At 48.4% G+C, this 19,175-nt stretch overlaps 1 protein-coding gene across 5 annotated transcripts in view; it reads right to left on the reverse strand.

Moving 5' to 3' along the window:
- CTIF (cap binding complex dependent translation initiation factor) overlaps nucleotides 1–19,175 on the reverse strand; it is a 143,383-nt gene that overhangs the window by 27,769 nt on the left and 96,439 nt on the right. For 4 of the 5 annotated variants that reach the window (XM_042028194.1, XM_042028197.1, XM_042028196.1 and 1 more), the window contains 2 exons: nucleotides 15,804–16,245; nucleotides 13,736–14,065 (listed from right to left, as the gene is read on the reverse strand). In XM_042028194.1, the coding sequence (XP_041884128.1) occupies nucleotides 13,736–14,065; nucleotides 15,804–16,245 (772 nt within the window). The remainder of the gene's footprint in view (nucleotides 1–13,735; nucleotides 14,066–15,803; nucleotides 16,246–19,175) is intronic. The other variant, XM_042028195.1, reaches the window with a different exon arrangement.

Below are 19,175 nucleotides of genomic sequence, written 5' to 3' on the forward strand. Positions count from 1 at the left end.
GGTGTCAGCTCAGCTGGGTAACAGCAATTTATCATCACCTTAAAGACCTGTTATCCCACGAACCCAGACACAGCAAAACACCATCAGCCAGACGTTGCAGTGAGCAAGGGACAGACCCGCCATCTGCAGGACACACAGACACGGGGAGCTACTCACGTGTCTGAGACTCACAAGCCAATCCCTCAGTTGCACGGAGAGGGGCTGGAGGGGAGACAAGGGACCACAGAGAAACACGAATTGATTTCCTTGCTGGGTTGCCAGCAGAGCAGCCAGGACACCCGTTTGACCAGCCCTGCAGACCCCCCATGTAACGCCCAGAGGAGGCCGCTCCCCCTCGGCAGCCTTGCTCTTCTGCAGCAGTGCAGGAGATCCTGGCTATATTCATCTTATTCCTGCACTTTCCAGTACAGTGGGAATCTCGAGGCAGTGATGTGCTCTTTGCCTTTATGAGCGTGCACAGGAAGCCTTGGGCTACCTTTGGAATTTCGGAGACACTGGGAGTCCTCCCCCTGAAACAGAGACAAAGAATCCATGCCCTCTAGAGCATCCCACCCCTAGGCCAGCAATTCCCTCCTAGCTACATGGAGATGGTAGGAAGAGAGAGGAGCAAGCACAGCAAATCCCTGCTCATCCCAGCACCCACAGCAGTGCTGATACCCCCACTCCATGGAAAAATATATTGATATAAATCTCCCATCCCATGGGCTGTATTCCTCATAGCACAAGCTCAGTGTAAAAGCATAATGGTTTCAAGAAATATCACAAAAACCTATTTTTGGGCTGCTTCATATGAGTGTAGATGGTTTGGCGGGCAGTTTGCAAACCCTTCTCCGCAATGCAGCAGGGTCTGAACCCCAGCACCATCCCCAAATCTGTTCAGAGACCACTTCTGTGCCTGAGAAAATGCTCATCCCACTCCCAACACCAGGCTGAGGTGATGACTGGGACCCCAGTTGTGGCTGAGAGATGGATCCTGCTTTCAAATGCCATGTCTGGAGATGCCCAGCCTTGCAGCCCAGGAGGATGCAGCAGGGACCAGCTGGATTTTGCCAGCAGGATGCATTCTTATTTTAAATTCTGCACATGCAATGTGTCCTCTTTATAAGGTGGACATAGAAAGGGATCTATGGGGACAGGCCAAATTTGGAAAGAGGGATATAAGAGGAGGAAAACTGACCACGGAGGCAGGTGCTCCTTTGTCCAGGCACCAGGGCTGGAGGAATTCCACTGGCACTGGAAATGAAGCTGTGTCCATTGAAAGGCCAGCTTGCTTGTGAATGAATGAAACCGGGCAGGGAAAGGCAGGCAGCTAATCCTGTTTGACATCAGGAGCTTTACTGCACAGGCACTCCTGGCTCACATCAGTTTGGTCCACGAAGGGATTTTCCTGATTGCCTGGTAGCTGGCAGCAGGATGTTCTCCTGTGGGATGCTAAGACCCTCCTGGGAAGTGCCCTCTTGCTGATGTTCACCATGAAGTGGGACGGGGACCACCCATCTGCTGAGCTGGGCAAGACACTGAGGCTTGGCCTCTTCTTCTCTGCAAGCCAGGACTGATGGATGAATGAGGCCTCAGGGGCTTCTCACATCCCCAAAACTTGTCCCTGAAGTGGAAGCCCCCGAGCTGGGTAGCACAGGAGAGCAGACAACCTTTGGATGGACATCCATAGCACAGAGGTGGCTATAAAGAAGTCCAAGGGGCATGAGATATTATAGAATCAGGGCTGGAAAGGACTTTTAAAGGTTATCTAGTTCCAACCCACTGCCACCTTCCACTGTCCCACGTTGCTCAGAGCCCTGTCCAACCTGGCCTTGGACACTGCCAGGGATCCAGGGGCAGCCACAGCTGCTCTGGGCACCCTGGGCCAGGGCCTGCCCACCCTCCCAGACAGCAATTCCTTCCCAATATCCCATCCAGCCCTGCCCTCTGGCACTGGGAAGCCATTCCCTGGGTCCTGTCCCTCCATGCCTTGGCCCCAGTCCCTCTGCAGCTCTCCTGGAGCCCCTTTAGGTCCTGCCAGGGGCTCTGAGCTCTCCCTGGAGCCTTCTCTTGTGCAGCTGAACACCCCGCAGCTGGCTGCAGAGCAGAGGGGCTCCAGCCCTGGGAACATCCTCCCCTGGACCCGTTCTAACAGGTTCATGTCTTTCCTGAACTGGAGGACTCCAGAGCTCCATATGGGCCAGAGTTCTTGGCTGTCTCCTTTAAAAGAAAGCAGAAAAAAACCTGCAAAGATGGACACACAAAAACTCGGTGGGTGGGAGAGCACAGGGGGTCCTGTAGGCAGCTGGCCAATCCATCGTGGGATGGGTCTTCCTTTCATCTGCCCCGGGACTGAACCGCGCGGATGATCAAGGAACCGGAGGAGTTAACAGACTCCCAGCCAGAGATATTCGTGGCACCCAGAGTTCGTGTAAAGTTTCATACCGGGACCCTTTACTAAATTCTTTCGGTCATGGGAGAGAAAACACTGCAACTGTTTAGTCTGCAGGGAGGTGGTGGCTCTGGCCCAGCACTCAGCATTGCTGAGCAAACACGCTGGAGAGCAAAGGGGCTGTCACCCCTCTTATCTCCTCTGTCTGCTTTTCACCACGTCTCTCCCACCACCAGGCACCTGATCGGCATCGTGTACCAGTGCTGGATCTCCTTGCTGGAAATGCAGCTCTGGGATGGGGGAGAACAAGCCACCACTTGAAAATTGAGACCTGGAGATGAAGTGCCAGTCTGCTAAAAAAATGTTATTTACACAAAGGAGCTCAGAAAATCTTTCTCAGAGGCCAACATTTACAAATTCTATGTAGCCAGGGAGCTTTTGCTATAAGAAATGTTATATTTGGCTGGTGGTTTTTTTCTTTTACGGGATGTGAAAGATGCATTAATATTTTTTGCTTATCCCCTGAGCATGCAGGTATGGAGCACCCTACAATGACTCCAAAGCTGCCTATCCGTCCTGGGAAAGCTTAGATTACAGAAGGGTGATGCAGAAAACAACATCAACGTGCAAAAGCCCTCAATTGCTCCGTCCTTTGTATCTCTGAAGGGATGTCCATGATTGCCATGGCGTATTTTGCCTGAAGTTGGCAGACTGTGAGCATCACCCTGTAAGAACCCTGGATGGCATGGGCTGGAATATCAAAGAGATGCAAGGAAGCACACCTTGCTCTTATGAACAAAGCAGAAACAGAAAGAGTTTTGTTTTTCCAGCCTGCCACTGCCTCCTTAGGTGATGGACACTGCACTCGCTGTCCTCATTTTCAGTTCCTGCTGCTCCTGGACTGGAAGTGTTAGCACAGAATCACAGAATGGTTTGGGTTGGGAGGGGTCTTAAAGATCATCTCATTCCAACCTTCCTGTCATGGGCAGGGACACATTCCACTAGACCAGGTTGCTCCAAACCCTGTCCGGCCTGCCTTTATCACTGGGTTTGGATCCCCAGCACTGCCAGAGATGCTTCTTTTAACCCCTCTTTAATAAAAAAAAAAAATTATTTAGAGCACTAGTAATTTAAAAACAAAGAAGCAAGAAAAGTGGAAGAATTTGTCACTGGGAGGGGAAAAGGAAGCACTGTTTTGGGATGCTCAGTGAGGAAAGAGAGCACAGGGGGCACACCCCATGGTTGGCAGCACTGCTGATGAGACCAGAGGATGTGTCAAGGTAGGGCAGCATCCTCCAGCCAAGCATTGTTTGCTCCTGTCCCCAAGACTTAGATTCTGTGTTTTGCATCAGCAACAGGCCTGGCAAGCTGTAGGACAGGGACCTGAAATAATTCTCAAGCCTCATTCCTCACCCCTCAAGTGTCCTCTGGCTCCTCTGCTCCCAGTACCCACCAAAGCCACTTCCCACTGTAATTTTGCTTAAATGTGTGCAGCAGGAAAAGATGGGGCTGTGCAAAACCATCCCCACAGGGGAAGGAAAGGGGATGTGGATTTTGTGAAAGCACTGATTCTCCAGTTCCAGATTCTGACATAGCTACACACCAGAATACCCACCAATGAAAAAACCCTGAGGCTAAGTGTGCTCAGGGGATGCTGAGGGTGCTCAAGCTGCAGGTCCCATGGGACCATCCCTCTGGGAACTACCACAGCAGTCGGGTTCACTTGGCTGGGAAATGAATCTGGTTCAGAAACTTGTGGCCCAGTTAGAAAATCTTAAAGAGATTTCCTGCTGGAGAGCACAAGAGCATCCTCTGCATGCTACAGGCCTATGTCCAAGTAAAGCCAGGGATGGGCAAAGCACATGTGCTTTAAGCACGTTATCTCATCTTCCCCCTTTCCCAGGGCAGAAAAAGAGGTGCTTCCCTCTCCAGCATCCTTCTATCCAAACCCCATGCTGGCACATGCATCTGCCCCGGCCTTGGAACAGGAGGTGATGTCCCTGGCACTTGCTTCTCCAGGGTGCTCCTGTGTCAGCAGGATGCTTCATTCCCTGACAAAATCACCGGGGGTGGGGTGGGGTTTGTGGGATGGGTGTCAGGCAGGGTGATGCATCACGGGGTCCTGATGAGCCTCCAAAACTCCTGTGCCCAGGTGAGGAGAAGGGAATCAGCTAAGAGCAGGGCTGGGCACAGCAGCTTGTCTGCGAGTATGGGGAGCAGGGATCGTCCAACTCTGCAGCATCCCAAAATCCACACCTTGGGGGTGGCTGCAGCAGCCTGAGCTGGACTGGGGCTGGAGCAGGCAGGAGCAGATGGTCTGTGAGGAGGGTGCCTCGGGCCAGCTGAGCCCCCCGGCTGACAGGAACACACTCCCACATGCCGAGGGTTTGAGCATTTCGGGAGCAAACGAGAGATTAGGAGCTGATGCCAGTTCAGCCCGATCTGGAGGGGTCTCAGCACTGAAATGTCTCCCTGCCTTCCCTCACCTCTCATCAATGGATAAATGGATTTTGAGGCTCTTTTTTTTTCCCATTTCTGCTGTTTCTACCAGGACCCCCAGCATCCTCACCCACCAACAATGTCTGGGGGCACCCAGGAGCCCACCCCAGCAGGAGGCTGCTGCCTGGCTCTGTCCCAGGGCTGCAGGCAGGACGCAGGCAGGCTCAGCAGTCTGCAGTCTCCACCTAGAGCCCAGAGCAGCCTCTACTCCGTGCTTAAGCCCATGTACAGGGTGTGCACGGGTCCCACTGCAGCATGAACCCCACGCTCTGAACTCGGCTGTGCTTTTAGCAGGCAGCAGCAGCTCGGCCACGAGCGATCCTGACACTCTTCACCACCAACCTGCATGAGCACGAGGAGCCTCTGCTGGGTCCCACCACCACTGGGAGATGCCCAGGGCATCCACTGCCCGGCAGAGACAATGAGACACCAAGTGCCATCCCTCTGGTCCCATCATGTGCTGGAGCACAGGCTGGTCCCCACTGTGGCCTTGAAATCTTGGCCCCTTCGAGGTGAAAAGGAGCCAGGAGAAATCACACACTAATTTATGGAGTAAAGGTGATGGCTGTTTTTTCACAACACACCTGAGCATTGTAGAGGTATAAGGTACAAAACCTTACCAGCACATTGAATTAAAGTCAAATGCACCAATCTTTAAACCCTAAGGGATTTTTTTTAGAAAATTAGTCCTGCTTCCTATCAAACTCTCAACTGTAGGATGCACTGCTAGTCTAATTTAAACACCTGTCCTGTGCAGAGCCATGAATGTGGCTGCATTGGGCAGACTCCAGACCCCAGTAACCTGCAGAGCACTGGGGACAGTCCCCTTGCCATCCCCTGTGATGCCCACTGCTACGTCAGTAGCCCTGTGGACACCTCCAGATGCAGCTCAACGTGATCCCCAAAACCCACCCCTGGCCTCGGACTGAGGACTGATGTGCAGTGCAAACCTACTGCTCATTTAATTTAGGGTCTGGATCAACTACTCCCAGCCCAGACAGCTCCTAGTGCTTGTGGGGCACAACTCCTGTCCCCATCCCCTCCTTCCTATCAGTGCAAAAATGCCTTTTTCTTTGCGCTCCGTTAAAACCTGACATCTTGGGCTCCACTAACCCCTCCCTCACCTCACCACCACCCTCCAAAGAGGTGCTGCCTGGTGCTCCCTGGCCCCCCACCACGCTGCCTTGCCGTGGAAAGGCCGCAGAGCAGCCGGGTGCTTCCAACAGCCACCGTTCCGCTTGGGAGAAGTGGCAAGTTCAAAGCACGCAGCCGGACATTTAATCCAGGGCTCTCCAGTAACTCCCAGCCCCGCACGGGACCCGTGTGCCAGCGGCTCCTGGAGCCTCCCGTGGCCAAGCCCAGCGCTGTTACTGCGGGCAGGGAGCTTGGCCGGGCTCGGGGTAAAGGCAGGGCCAGCTCGAATTGATGCCCAGCCCTGCCCTTCACCTGCCGGTGCAGGCAGGCTGCCAGCCCGCTCCCCGGGCTCCCTCTCCTGCCTGCTGCCGACACTTGCACGGGCTGTGTTTGGCCCTGGATGACTGTGTGAAAGAAGGGGGAAAAAAAACTCCCCCAGAACCATGGTAAGAATTAAAAAAAAAATTACTAACATTTTAAGTTACAGAATGCTAATGTATGTCATGAGCAAATATATGTAATTATTATATATATGTATAATTAACATATATATATGCAATAAGCATATATATTATCACAGGAGCAAAGTAAGAAGTAATTGAATACAAGAATAAAGTGATAAAAATGATACGATAATAAATAATAAAAATAGAATAATCAATACACTAAAGAATTAGAGAATGTCTCCAGAGACACAAGTCAAAACTTGTGGCAAAAAACAGGGAATGTATCTCCTTTCCACTATTTTTCTCCGTGCCTGAGAGCAGGAGGACACAGCAGCTGGGGATGCTCCTCGGAGCCACCCACGGGGCTACATTCCCTGTGCCCCTTCAAGCACTACATAGATATATGAGTGTGCACGAATTTAGAGCTGCCTTTGAATTCCCTGGGCATACAGAAAATAAATCTCTTCAAAGCTACACAAAGCTTTTGCTGGGGGGAGTCCCACAGTAATTTACAAAGGCAGGACTGTTTGATGTTTGATGCTCTGATCAATATCAGAAATGTAAGGGAAGAAAGGTTTCCAAGCTCTACAGATTTCTGCAAATCCCTAAATGAAGGTGTCTACACAAGGGCAGCATCACTTGTTATTTCTGTGCTTGTGCTAGGCTCCTGGGGAGCTGGCATCCATTCTGAGGTTCACCACCAAGATGTTCCTCACCCGCACAGAAGAGCCGTGGAGAGCAGCTTGAGCCAAGGAGGCTTTCCCCACTGAATCTCCACCTCACTGGGGGAAGAGCTCATCAACTCTTCTGGAGGAGAAACTAAAGGCTGCAATGTTGGCTCATCCACAGATCTGAGAGATGGATGTGGTGCTGCTCCGTGGAGCTGAGCTCACTGCTGTGGCACGTGAGACACACACCTGTATGGCCACACCTGTATGGCTTTAGGATCTGCTCCAGGGGCACTGGGACCTTTTTTCCCCAGTCTCTCAGTGAAGCAACCTCTCTGGTGTTTGCTGGGCAATGCCCTTTCAGAGACAAGTGGTACCACTCTGTTTTGTGTGCCACAGATTGGGCCATCTGTACCTAAATTACATTAAAAACAGCCATGGAAAGAGGACTGATGGGTTTTTGCAGTCAGTGCTGGACATGGTGCACAGGTCAGATGCTCTCCAGCCACACTTGGATCCTCCTGCCTCCACCTCTGCCAAACCACAAACTGTTCTTCACCAATAATCATGTTGAGAAGGGAAAAAAATTTGCCTTTCAGCATTAATCATTAGTGCATTACTTAGAATAACACAGAACATCACAGAACCATTAGGGTTGGGAAAGACTTCTAAGATCATTGAGTCCAACCAACTTCCACATCCCAGTTCCCACAGTATCCACCCAGTGTCTATCATTACAACTTAGAGCACTGTGATGCTGAAAGGGCTGCTGTCACTGGGAGGTTGTTTGCTCAGACTAAAAAGCCTAGAGGACAGGAATAACTTCAGCTCATTTATCTCAAAACCTCGTGCTCAGCTTGGCCAACACTTCACACCGCACCTACATTTACTAAGGGGAATCAATCAACTCTCCAGTACCTCATGCCACAATGTCTACATCCCAAGAAATGCTTCAGCCTAAATTCTCCTCTGCCATCCCCCACCTGGGATGACAGCAATGGATTTGTGGCCACTTTCCTGGTTGACCCCCTCTATAAATGGTCACACCAATCATCTCAAACCCAACCAAGGCCACTGAGACCCAAGTGCAACCTCTGCCAAAACCCACACGATTAGTCTCAAGGGACTAGAGGGGAAGCGTCGGAGGGGAAGCCATACAAGGAGGGGCTGAGGCCACTTGGTCTGTTCAGCCTGGAAACTGACTGAGGGGAGACTCATTGCAGTTACAGCATCCTTGTGAGGCGCAGAGAAGGGTCAGGCAGTGATCTCTGCTCCCTGTGACCAGGGACAGGACCCAGGGAATGGCTGGAGCTGCGTCAGGGAGGGTCAGGCTGGATATCAGGAAAAGGTTCTTCCCCCAGAGGGTGCTGGGCACTGCCCAGGCTCCCCAGGGAATGGGCACGGCCCCGAGGCTGCCAGAGCTTCAGGAGCATTTGGACAGCACTCTCAGGGTTGTTGGGGTGCCTGTGCAGGGTCAGGGGTTGGAGTCCATGATCCTTGTGTGTCCCTTCCAGCTCAGGATGTTCTATGTTTCTATGAGTTTTCCACAACCAGAGCCAAGCACAGCACTAAACCAAGGAAGGGCCATTTCTGGGGCATCAAGAGGTTGCAAATGGTGAAGAAATCCTCTGTGGGCGTGCAACTGGGTAGGCAATAAGGCAAGCCATAGGATATGCATTTGTGTGTGCAGCAGGGTAGGCATCAGGGCGTGCAATAGGGTATTCATTAGGGTATGCCATAGAGAACATGTTAGGATTTACCATAGGGAAAGCATTAGGATATACCATAGGGCATTCATTAGGGTATGCCATAGGGTATCCAACAGGATATACAGTAAGGTAAATCATAATGTACGCATTTGGGTGTGCAACAGGGTAGGCATTAGGGTGTGCAACAGGATGTGTGTTAGGGAATGCATCAGGATATACCATAGGGAATGCTTTAGCATATGCTGTAGGGTATGCGCTAGGGCACACCATAGGGTATGCCACAGGGAATGCAATATGGTAGGCAATAGGGTGTGCATTAGGACATACCACAGGATATGCCATGAGAAGTGCATTAGGGTATGTAATAAGGTTTAGGATATGCCATAGGGTATGCCATAGGAAGTGCATTAGGCTGTGTAAGAGGGTGTGGATTAGGATATACCATAGGCTACATCATAGGGAATGCATTAGGCTGTACCACAAGATATTCACCAGGGAATGCCACAGGGTATCTGACAGGATATGCACTGGGGTACATCACTGAGTATGCATTAGGGTGTAAATTTTGGGGTGCATTAGGGTGTGCAGTAGGGTATGCCACAGTATCCTATGACGTATCAAGCGCAGCGTGCCTTAGGGTACGCATTAGGGTGTGAAATGGGGTATAGGTTAGGGCACGCCACAGGGCATCCAGCAGAACCAGCCCTTCTCTGGCACCAAGGCAATTCCATGTGCACGGATGCACCAGGCTCTGGCTCTGGCTGCAGGCCAGTGGGCTCTGCTGCTCTGTGCTGGGATGTTCATTGCGTGATTTCTAGGGTTTTTTTTTTTATTATTATTAAAAGAAGGTATCAGCCTTCTGTTTGATGTGCTGTTGGCCATGGTTGCCAAGGGGAGCAGTGTACAATTACAGCCCCAGTGATGTCCACTCTAATAATACACTTGGCTCTGCATAGCTCAGATGCAGACACAGCTCTGCTATAAAGAGCACGGTTGTTCCAGCAGAGGAGGACTCCAACTTATGTTACATGTGAAGGGTTTGCTTAACACCCCCCACTGAAAAAAAAAAAAAAAAGAAAGCCTGGGCATGCCAGTGAGTGAAACTATGACAAGCAAAAACCTCTTGCAGGAGAGTTACTTTCAATGTATTAATGAAGAAGGTATTTCTAGAGGCATGAAGAAACCGCGTATGTGTCCATAAGATGTTCTTTCATGTTCCCAGCCATCCAAGCTCCCTGGGCCCAGCTCACCCAGGTCCATCCCAAGGGCTCACACAGCTCAAAATTGCTCTTGCTACCAAAAGACTAAACCAAACTCAATGAGGAGAAAATCAAACCCAAATCACAGAACCACAGATTTGTTTAGGTTGGAAAAGCCTTCTAAGATCATCAAGTCCAACCATTCCCTCAGCACTGCCCAAGCCACTACTGACCCATGTTCCCAGGTGCCACATCCACACAGCTTTTAAATCCCTGCAGGAATGGTGCCTCCACCACTTGCTTGGGCAGCTGTGCCAGGGATGGACATCCCAGACACCAAATGATCCCCCTCAGTGCCAAGCTCCCACATGGCAGCTCTACCAGCTGTCCACCCCACGGCTCCACTTCCCACATCTCTTTTTCTGAGACGTTGGCAGCACTCAAATTCAAGACTTAGCCAAGATTTTGGACCAAAACACAGAGGGAGGGATAAATTCAAACCAGAGTTTTCGTCATGGATCCTCTTAGAGCATGAAGTAGACCATGTTGGCTGTAGGGAAGCTCTTCAGAGGAGCTGCTGGAAGGGAGGGCGATGATGTGACAACACTCCCATGCTGCAGCACTGGCATCTCTTTTGGGATCAAAACAAGTGCTCTGAGATTAGCTGTGAACATGTGCAACCCTTGAGCATGAGCACCTTGTCAACAGCTGAAAATAGAAGAGGAGCCAGGTTAAAAAGACAGTTTACTGCCTGTTTTGCAGGAAAAAAACCCCTTGCTGCTTGTTTTAAGGTCCAGCCCGGTACATGGACGCTGTCTACAGGTATAGGGATGCTCTCCTTAGGCACAACCACGCTGACAGGGCACCTCAGCGGGTTCACGCACTAATTCCTGAGGTGCTCTGGTGGGGCTGAGCTGTTGCCATCGCAGTCCTGAGGGAAAGGGACAAACAAGCCCCTACAAAACATGAGCATCTGCCGGGAGCAGATGGGGGGGCGAGCGGTGCAGGCCCAGGCGCCAGCAGCACGGGGAGGGATCACACTGATCCCGATTTATCACACCCCAGCACAGTAATTCCCCAGCTCGCCGGTGCCCAGCAAGCCGAGCTCCTTACGTCCAGGGATCAGATTAGTCTGAAAGGTGCTAGAGAGACACAAATCCTGCTCTGCAGCAAGCGTTTTATGAAAGGTTTATTTCTCTTTTTTAATTAATGGTAAATAATCTAGAAATGGCTGATGGAAAATATCTGATGGTGGAAGGGCCAGGATTGTAGCTGGGTAATGTTATATTGTCAGTCATAGAAAAATATGATTATAACATAAGTATGTATGTATGTGTGTTTATATATGTATATATATGTGTGTGTATATATATGTGGATATATAATAATTGATATCAATGTACTAATACATCATACATCAATAGGATATTCACATTACTCCATAACATGACATAATAATCGATATGCCTTACTGATACTGATAATGTATCGTATATCAATTCCAATATACCACATTGATATCGATAATTAACCTCCTTATTTCACACCAAGGCAGCTGCAATGACTCTTTCGTGCCTCATACCTGGCTCTGTCTCCAGGCAGGGCTATCAGGCCTGAATGCCTCAAAAAATTCCTGGTTTGGGGTTTGACCGAAGTATTTATGAATCTGTGTGACTGCACCTGATTATTTTGTTGGGAAAATGAAACAGTGCTTGGAGAAATTCAAAATCCTTTACTATCAGAAAGGAAATGTTAAATTATTTAATTTCACGCAGCACTTTGCTTTTGACCTGTAGTGATCTGTAACCTTCTGCGCCACCAAGACATTTATAAAAGATGTGCACTTTGGGGCTGAACAAATCCCTTTTGCATATTTCTCTGTGCCTCAGCACATGAACTTGGTCACCCACACACCCCACTCGCTCTTTGCACCTCATTCCTCCCCACAATGCTCCCATCACACTGTGACTGGCAACACGTTCCTGAAAAGCACTTTGAGTCTCTCTGGAGGTAGGAGATACATTATTTATCCTACATTCATGCTGTGAAGAGCTGAATGTGAAGCCACTCAGTCTCGCACAGGATGCTGCAGTAAAAAACCAGTTTACTGGGTCTGTTTGCATGAGCGGAAATACTGGGGCAAGAGAGTAAAGCAAACTGGAAGAGTCCTCCCAAACCCAGGACTGCCATCAGAATCAGCTGTGGGCTAGCACTCTGCTGCTCCCTGGCAATCATTCCTGGGCTTTATTCTGGATTTCTTACATTGCTCAGCCTAATGGGAAGATGCGAGAGTGACCTGCGATGGGAAGAGCAGGATGCACAGCAGGTTTAGAGCTCCCTCCAGCCCCTTGCTGCTAATTCTGGGACAGATTCTGACTGAAATTTGTCTCATTCTGATTTATAATACCTTTGGAAATACTCATCTGGAAAAGATCACCACCTGGTACAGGCAATGGGCAGATGTGTATGCTGCCCAAGGGCTTTGCAGCAGAGAGTGGGCACAGGGAGAGATGCTGGGTTTGATATGCACCCAGAGCAATGAGAGAAGCAAAGCTGGGCCAGTGATTGTGCAGAATTATCTGATACTGATTTTGACTATCTTATTTTACTCCTTATTTCCCTGCTTGCTGTGTTGCCACAAAGCCAACTCAAGGTACAGGCAGCCAGGCACAGCATCCAAGAGAGGATCTCCAACAAGAGCAACAAGAACAACAAGAAGATGAGTCAAAAAGTGGAGTGAGCAACAGACTTGTGTGGAGAGCAGAGAAATGACGTGTGAGAAATGAACTGTATGTCCCACAGACAGATGTGTGTGAGGGAACAGCCGAATGGAAATGCACACTAAATTAAGGATGGAAATTCGTAGTTTCAACTCTGTCTCCAGAGGCAGAAAATTGGAGGTGCATGTGACACCTTCCCAGAAAACAACCCCCCTCTCTGATGGTGGCACTGCAGTAACACACACTCCTCTCAGCAGACCATGGGCAGTTGAGGACAGCCCTTTCTTCTCATCATCCAACATCATTACAGAATCACCTAGGCTGGAAAAGATCTCCAAGACCACCAAGTCCAACCATTAACCTCACAGACCAGTTATCAGAGCCACTGCTTTTTTACCCCCTCTGCAACTTTGCTGTCACTGATGGTTTTGGAGCAGAACAACCAACCAGTTCTCCACATACCAATAAATAAGTCACCCAGAATAATGAGAAAATACACAATTATCTCAGTTTTGTTTGAAATCAGAAACCAGGAGCAAGTCCTTCAGCCAGGTGATGCAGCCAAAAGCCTGCTCAGGGACCATCTCAGTGTCTAAGACCATCAGGGACTTGTCTTGGTGTCGCTGGTGCTGAGATGGACCCTCCACTCTAACAGCCTACACTGAAAGACCCTCCCAGTTAATTTCTTTTCATGCCACGGGGATGCTGCCGCAAGCAACTGACTCATTACACAGACAGGCCCTGGTGTGAGATGTCACAATTCCATGTAGAGTTCATGAAATAAGAATGAAGAGTACCTTGATAATGCCCTCAGTGTCACATTATCTACGGTAACCATTAAAGATGTGCACAGACAAAATAGGAGGTACACACCACAAACTCATAACCTGGGTTCAAAAGGAATTTGGTAACAGCTCAGCTCCAAGCATACGGTAAAAGTAAGTGAGGTGATGCTACAGGCATCTGAACAAACAACTTTATCTTATTACCTGCAACATGTTGAGGAGCAGACTCCGGAATTTGGTTCCTTCCACCATGAAGAGGGCCATTTTGTCACAGAGCTTGGCTGCTGTGGAAGCAAAGCTGCGGTCTGTCACCGCTTTCTGGTAGATGGTCTTGACTATCTCCCCCAGCATCTCCTCAGAGTTGGTGGAGTTCTGGGCCTCCTCCATGAAGGTGGTAAGCTTGGAGTCAACGTCACTGCTGTTGTTTCTCATGCTGTTGAGAATTTCAATTAATTTGTCCATTTTATTCTTTTCAGGGTCAGTGGTTTCCACTGTGACTTCGTCCTGGTCCGTGAAAAGGGAAAGACAAGGCGTCTGTTACACAAGGAAAAAACAGATATATCAGCCCATGTCCTTGCGCAAACAGCAAAGGGGAAAGGGGATTGGGAGGACATAAACAGAAAGAGAGAGAGAAAAGACAGAGCATCTTTTAGTGACACACTAGTATAATCTCAGCATTGGAAAGCACAAGCGCATGCATCCTGCCCCAGAAATGTCCCCTTCCTCCATTTTCCACACACTTAATCCCAAAGTCCTACCCCCCAGCTCAGGGAGAAGATGTCCTTGAGTGTCCTGAGCCAGGATGCCAAAGTCTGACCACCTCAATTGCCTTTGGCATCCTGGACCAGTTTTTCTGGTGTCTGTGGCATCATGATGATGGACATTTTTTTGCCTCTCTTTAGAAAGTGCACTGTTGTTTGCAAAATGCTCAGACAACAGTCCCACAAAAATATCTACTTTATAATATATATTTAACAATGTAAATTGAGATCAAAGAAGTTACATGATCCCAGCATTCAAAAGACTCTTGACTTTTCCATCTCTTGCCTCTTACACTTTCCACTTCCCATCATTACCACAGAAATTACTGCTTCTTTTCAACGTTTTATTAAGCATTTGCCCCTTTTTCCCCGGTGTCAGGCACGCATCCTGCTTGTTCGGCTCTGCTCCCTTCTACCCCTCCACCTCAATCTTATAATGTACTATACAGTACAAACCTATAGCAGTTTTTTGGACAACCCAACCCCAAACAGCAGCTGGGAGTTGTCCAAGCCTTCCATCAGGAGGCTGGTTGTGTTGACAACACCCACCCAAGAGTGGGTGCTGATGTGACTTTTATTCTTACAAGACTCTAAATTTTTGAGACGAGCATTAAAACTAATACTCTGGAAGTCTCTACTATGCTCCCATTGCTTTAAAGAACATAAAAATAACTAACAAAATCTCTTACTCCCCCTCATGCCACTACCAGAAATAGTAAATGCTCATGCATTCAAAGGTATACATTTCCAACATGCACTCCCATGGAATTGTATATGTTCAGGTTATTTTTGCTCTGTATTTTGGAAATCTCATTAGAGATAACCCCATGGATGCTTTTTACAGTCTGACAAAAGAATCTCAGCAGAAAGAATCTGAGTTTCACAGGGGGCAAATAGAGATATCATCTCCAAATTCCTCAGAAATCTGTGGCTGAATATTGTTTCCAGAAAGGATTTCTCCTCCGTCACTTGCATGCATACTTTTGTTATTGTTGGGTTGTTGGAAGGAAAGGGGGAGATAAGGGCATTTCAATTCATTGCAGAGATAAATGGATATCAGCTTTAAAGCAGTGGAGTCCAACTATTCAGCACTCAAGAGTCAAAGTTTAGCTTTGTAGAGTTTAGGGATTTAGCTCTGTAGTTGCAGAGAGACAAATTGCCTTTTTTAGATGTTTTTTAGCGAAGTCACTGAGCGCTTCACACCAGGAGGAAGCTCATGTGTGCACCAGCCTTTCCCCGTGGAAAAGGGGAGAGCTCCCAGTCCTTGGAGAACTCAAGCTGGTAGCAACCTCAACCAAGAAGTCCAACTCAGAGCCTCAATTCTGTCAATAAAAGGCCTCCTGAAGGAGAACAAAGACACCTCAAGAGAAGTGCTGACACTGGGGGATTAAGGTAAATTGGGAGACTTGATGGTAAGGTCCTTTGAGCCCACTCCACCCTTTGTATGGAAAATGGCCAACAGGCAGACTCTCAGAAAAAGAGAAACTCAACGTTTCCCCAAGGAATAATACCTTTTCTTTTAGTCTCCTCCTCAGCCTGTCTTTAGAAGACTGAAGCAAATTGATCTTGGGTCTGTCCCCAACGCGCTCGTGGACGCTGTCTTTCCGCTTGGTCTCCGGCTCGGGGATGTACTGCTGGGATTGCTTCTCCACGGCCTCGGGGCCTCGGGGCGCCTCCACGGGCACGGGCACCGTGCACGCGGAGCTGTCCTCGATTTTCAAATTCTCAGTCTCTTTGGCGTTTCTGTGCGTTTCTTTGTCGTTGGGCGAGTGCTTCTGGTTGTGGTGCCATCTCCGGTTCTGGCTGTAGCCGTGGTGGCCTGTCCTGCCCGAGGAGTGAGGGGCCTGGCCTCCTTGGTAGAGTTTCTGGTGGTCCCTGTTATGCTTGGTGCCACCCTGCTGATGATCCGCGTGCTGCTGAGACTTGTTCCCACTGGGGAGTCTCTGCTGTCGCCTGGAAAGTCAAAGAAAGTCATTGAAAATCCAGGCAGCCTCAGAAAATCGATTTTAACTCCTATTAGCTGGAAACCAAACAGGTTTTTTGGTTTCGGGTTTTTTTTTTTTGTTTGTATTTTCTTTTTTATTTTGCAAACTGAATGGCAGGGAATTAAAAAAAAAAAAAAATTACAACAGTCAAAGAAAGTTCACCCATTCCTTCGTGGCTCTGTTGGGCCAACACATCTGTCCCGCCAAACAGCCTGACCCTTGGCAGGGAACCACAAAAGGGGAGGCAATTTCTTGTCATCTGACAACTGAGTACCAGCTCATGCCTCTATCTCTTTCTGTGACAGTCATATTTCAGCTGGAAGTTCTTGTCAAGTTGGATAACATGACTTTGGTTCCCAGGAAAAATTCTCCTGGGTTTCTGTGTTAAATTCTCCCAGGTTTCTGAGTTAGTTCCACACTAACCAGGAAAAACAGCAGCAGGAAGTCAGGCAGGCAAGAAATACCAGGAGATTTTTTTTTTCTGAAGGCTTTAGAGCTCCTGATACACCTGGCCTACAGCATCACTTTCTCCTCTTGCCTGCCAACATGGCACACTACTGCATGGGTTTGCAGCGAGCCATTTTAAGTGTATCAGGAATTCCTAAGTGGAAAAAAATTAACTAAAAAACAAGCCATCAAGTAAACTGGTAATCTGCCCACACCAAATGGTTTTGTTTGGCCTTATTTTATACACATCCTTCAGCACTGCTACACCAGGACAGGACACACACATGGATGAAAAGAGGACCATACTTGGCTCTGGCAGCAGGGAGAGCCAGGACCACAACCTCCAGAGAGAGGACTATGTGTACAGAGCTCCAAACAGATAACATGGAAATCCAACAGCCACAAAGAAGAGGAGCAAAGGGTTTATTCGAGAGACTACGACATCTCAGAAAGAGTGAGCAAGCCCCTGAGTGCTGGCCGTAAGCGGTAGCCGAGATGGCAAATCCCCAAAAAAACAAGAGTTGAATGGAAGAAATGCTTTGGCAGTCTCAGGCATCTCAGATTTCCAAACAGACTGCAGCGTGGCTGTCCCCAGTGGAGAAGGCAGAGCCGGAACGCCATCATCCAGGATGCAGCTAAGATGGAGATGGTCCTGGCACTGGCTGTCTTCATGAGGGCTGGGTCTCCACCAGGGTTACCCTGAGCATGGCTCTCTGCCTGCTGCCTCTTTGATACTGGTCTTGGCTCTGAGAGCCCGTGGGATGCTTTAATGCCTGGCTCTTTACAAGGCTGTTGGGAGCAGTGCTTGAGGGTGGCACAGGACATCTCCCCAGTACCAGCCCCAAAAACAGAGAAATAACTGTGAGCGCTGTGGTGACCACAGTGGTTTGCATCCGTAATGGTTTTTTAGGCATGATAAAATCCCTGCTCAGCCTCACGCCTTATTACAAACCCCCACCCCAATTTGGATAAATAGCAGCATTTACTTTAAACCCATCCCACAGCTATTAGTTTTGTTTTCACCATTGGCACTGCACAGCTAAGGGCGCTCAGATGAAGGAAGCAGCCATTCACAAATACATTTCAATGGTCAGCAGTCTCCAGCCCTGCCTGCCAAAGCCATCTGTCCATGGAATCTGTAATCCTTGGCACCCCCAGGAGTCAAAACCTATTTTCCAAGGCCAACTGGCTTTTAACCATAAAGAGCAAGGGCTAGCATTTAGCAAACAGAGGACGAAGAGGCTTGTTCGTGGCACTGGAAGGAATTTACTCTCAGACCACCAGATCTGGTTTTCTGAGATATTCAGTGTGTGGTTATTTGGTTTTGTTTCTTTTTTTTTTTTTCCTTGCAAACTGAATGGCAGGGAATTAAAAAAAAAAAAAAAAAAAAGGAAAAAAAAAAAAAATAAAAAGGAGATGGGAAAAGCTTTCCTGTTTGCTGGAGCCTACAAGCATTTTATGAGTACAGATCCTCCACATCAAGTTTTCCTGGCATTTCTTTGTTTCCTCTCCGTAACGCAATCACATAAACCGCTTTGTAAAGAGCAATGCTTATTAAAAGGGGAATGTCAAAATAAAAGTTAGTTAAAAACCTTATCTGGTACTAAGCCATCATAGGCCTAAGAGTGCAAGAGTTTTGCTTTCTGTGGTTTTGCTCTTCTCTCAGACATTTTAACAGTTTAACTGTTTGGTTGCACTTCAAGTCTCAGGTTATAAGCCAGTCAGCCTGTAACTTTATTTAATTTGTAAATATTGCACAGAAATTACAAAAGTTGCACAAAGACACAGCTGTAGTTTCAGAAGCAAGGGAAAATGCCTGGAAATGAGCTGGGAACCAAACTTGGCTGTAAATTCCTGCAAGAAATGCATGCAGGAACAGTTTTTTTTCTGAAGACATAATGATATTATAAACCAAACCCTTTATGTTTAAGGGCTATGAATGAAAAAAAGGTTTAAGATTTTAAAAAACCCCAGTTAAGCCAATGTGGAATGTGCAAGATTGTTCATTTTGAGGCTGTTGCAATAGGATGGGGGAGAACATGCAACCCTGTTCCTCTACAGGACAGCTAAAAGGTGATGTTCCCATGGCAAGGGGCAGAGCAAACACAGACCAAAGCTCTGCAGTCACTGATCACAGGGTGGAAAACACCAGAGTTAAAAAAGTTTGGGGGAAAAATTTGAAAGAAATAAAAGGCAAAGGAAGGAGAATGTCAAAAAAGGAGCAATGTCTGTGACTTGGCAGCAGTTGGGGTCTAGACAATCATCCAGCATTCAGGAAAAGATGCGTTGTGTGCTTGTATCTTCCCAACACCCCAGCGAAGAAGAAAAGCCAAGAAGAAACAGGATCTGCAGAGAGGAAGAGCCAAAGCAGGGAGAACGGGGCTCAGATCTCAAAACTTTCTTGACTGCAGAGTATCTCAAAGCCTGAGAAGTTGGGATGACCCATCCCTG

The sequence above is a fragment of the Corvus kubaryi genome, unplaced genomic scaffold (genome assembly GCF_017639235.1).
Source record: "Corvus kubaryi isolate FWS band 111438036 unplaced genomic scaffold, C.kubaryi_AGA036_p1.0 37308, whole genome shotgun sequence".
NCBI classification, from domain to species: domain Eukaryota; kingdom Metazoa; phylum Chordata; class Aves; order Passeriformes; family Corvidae; genus Corvus; species Corvus kubaryi.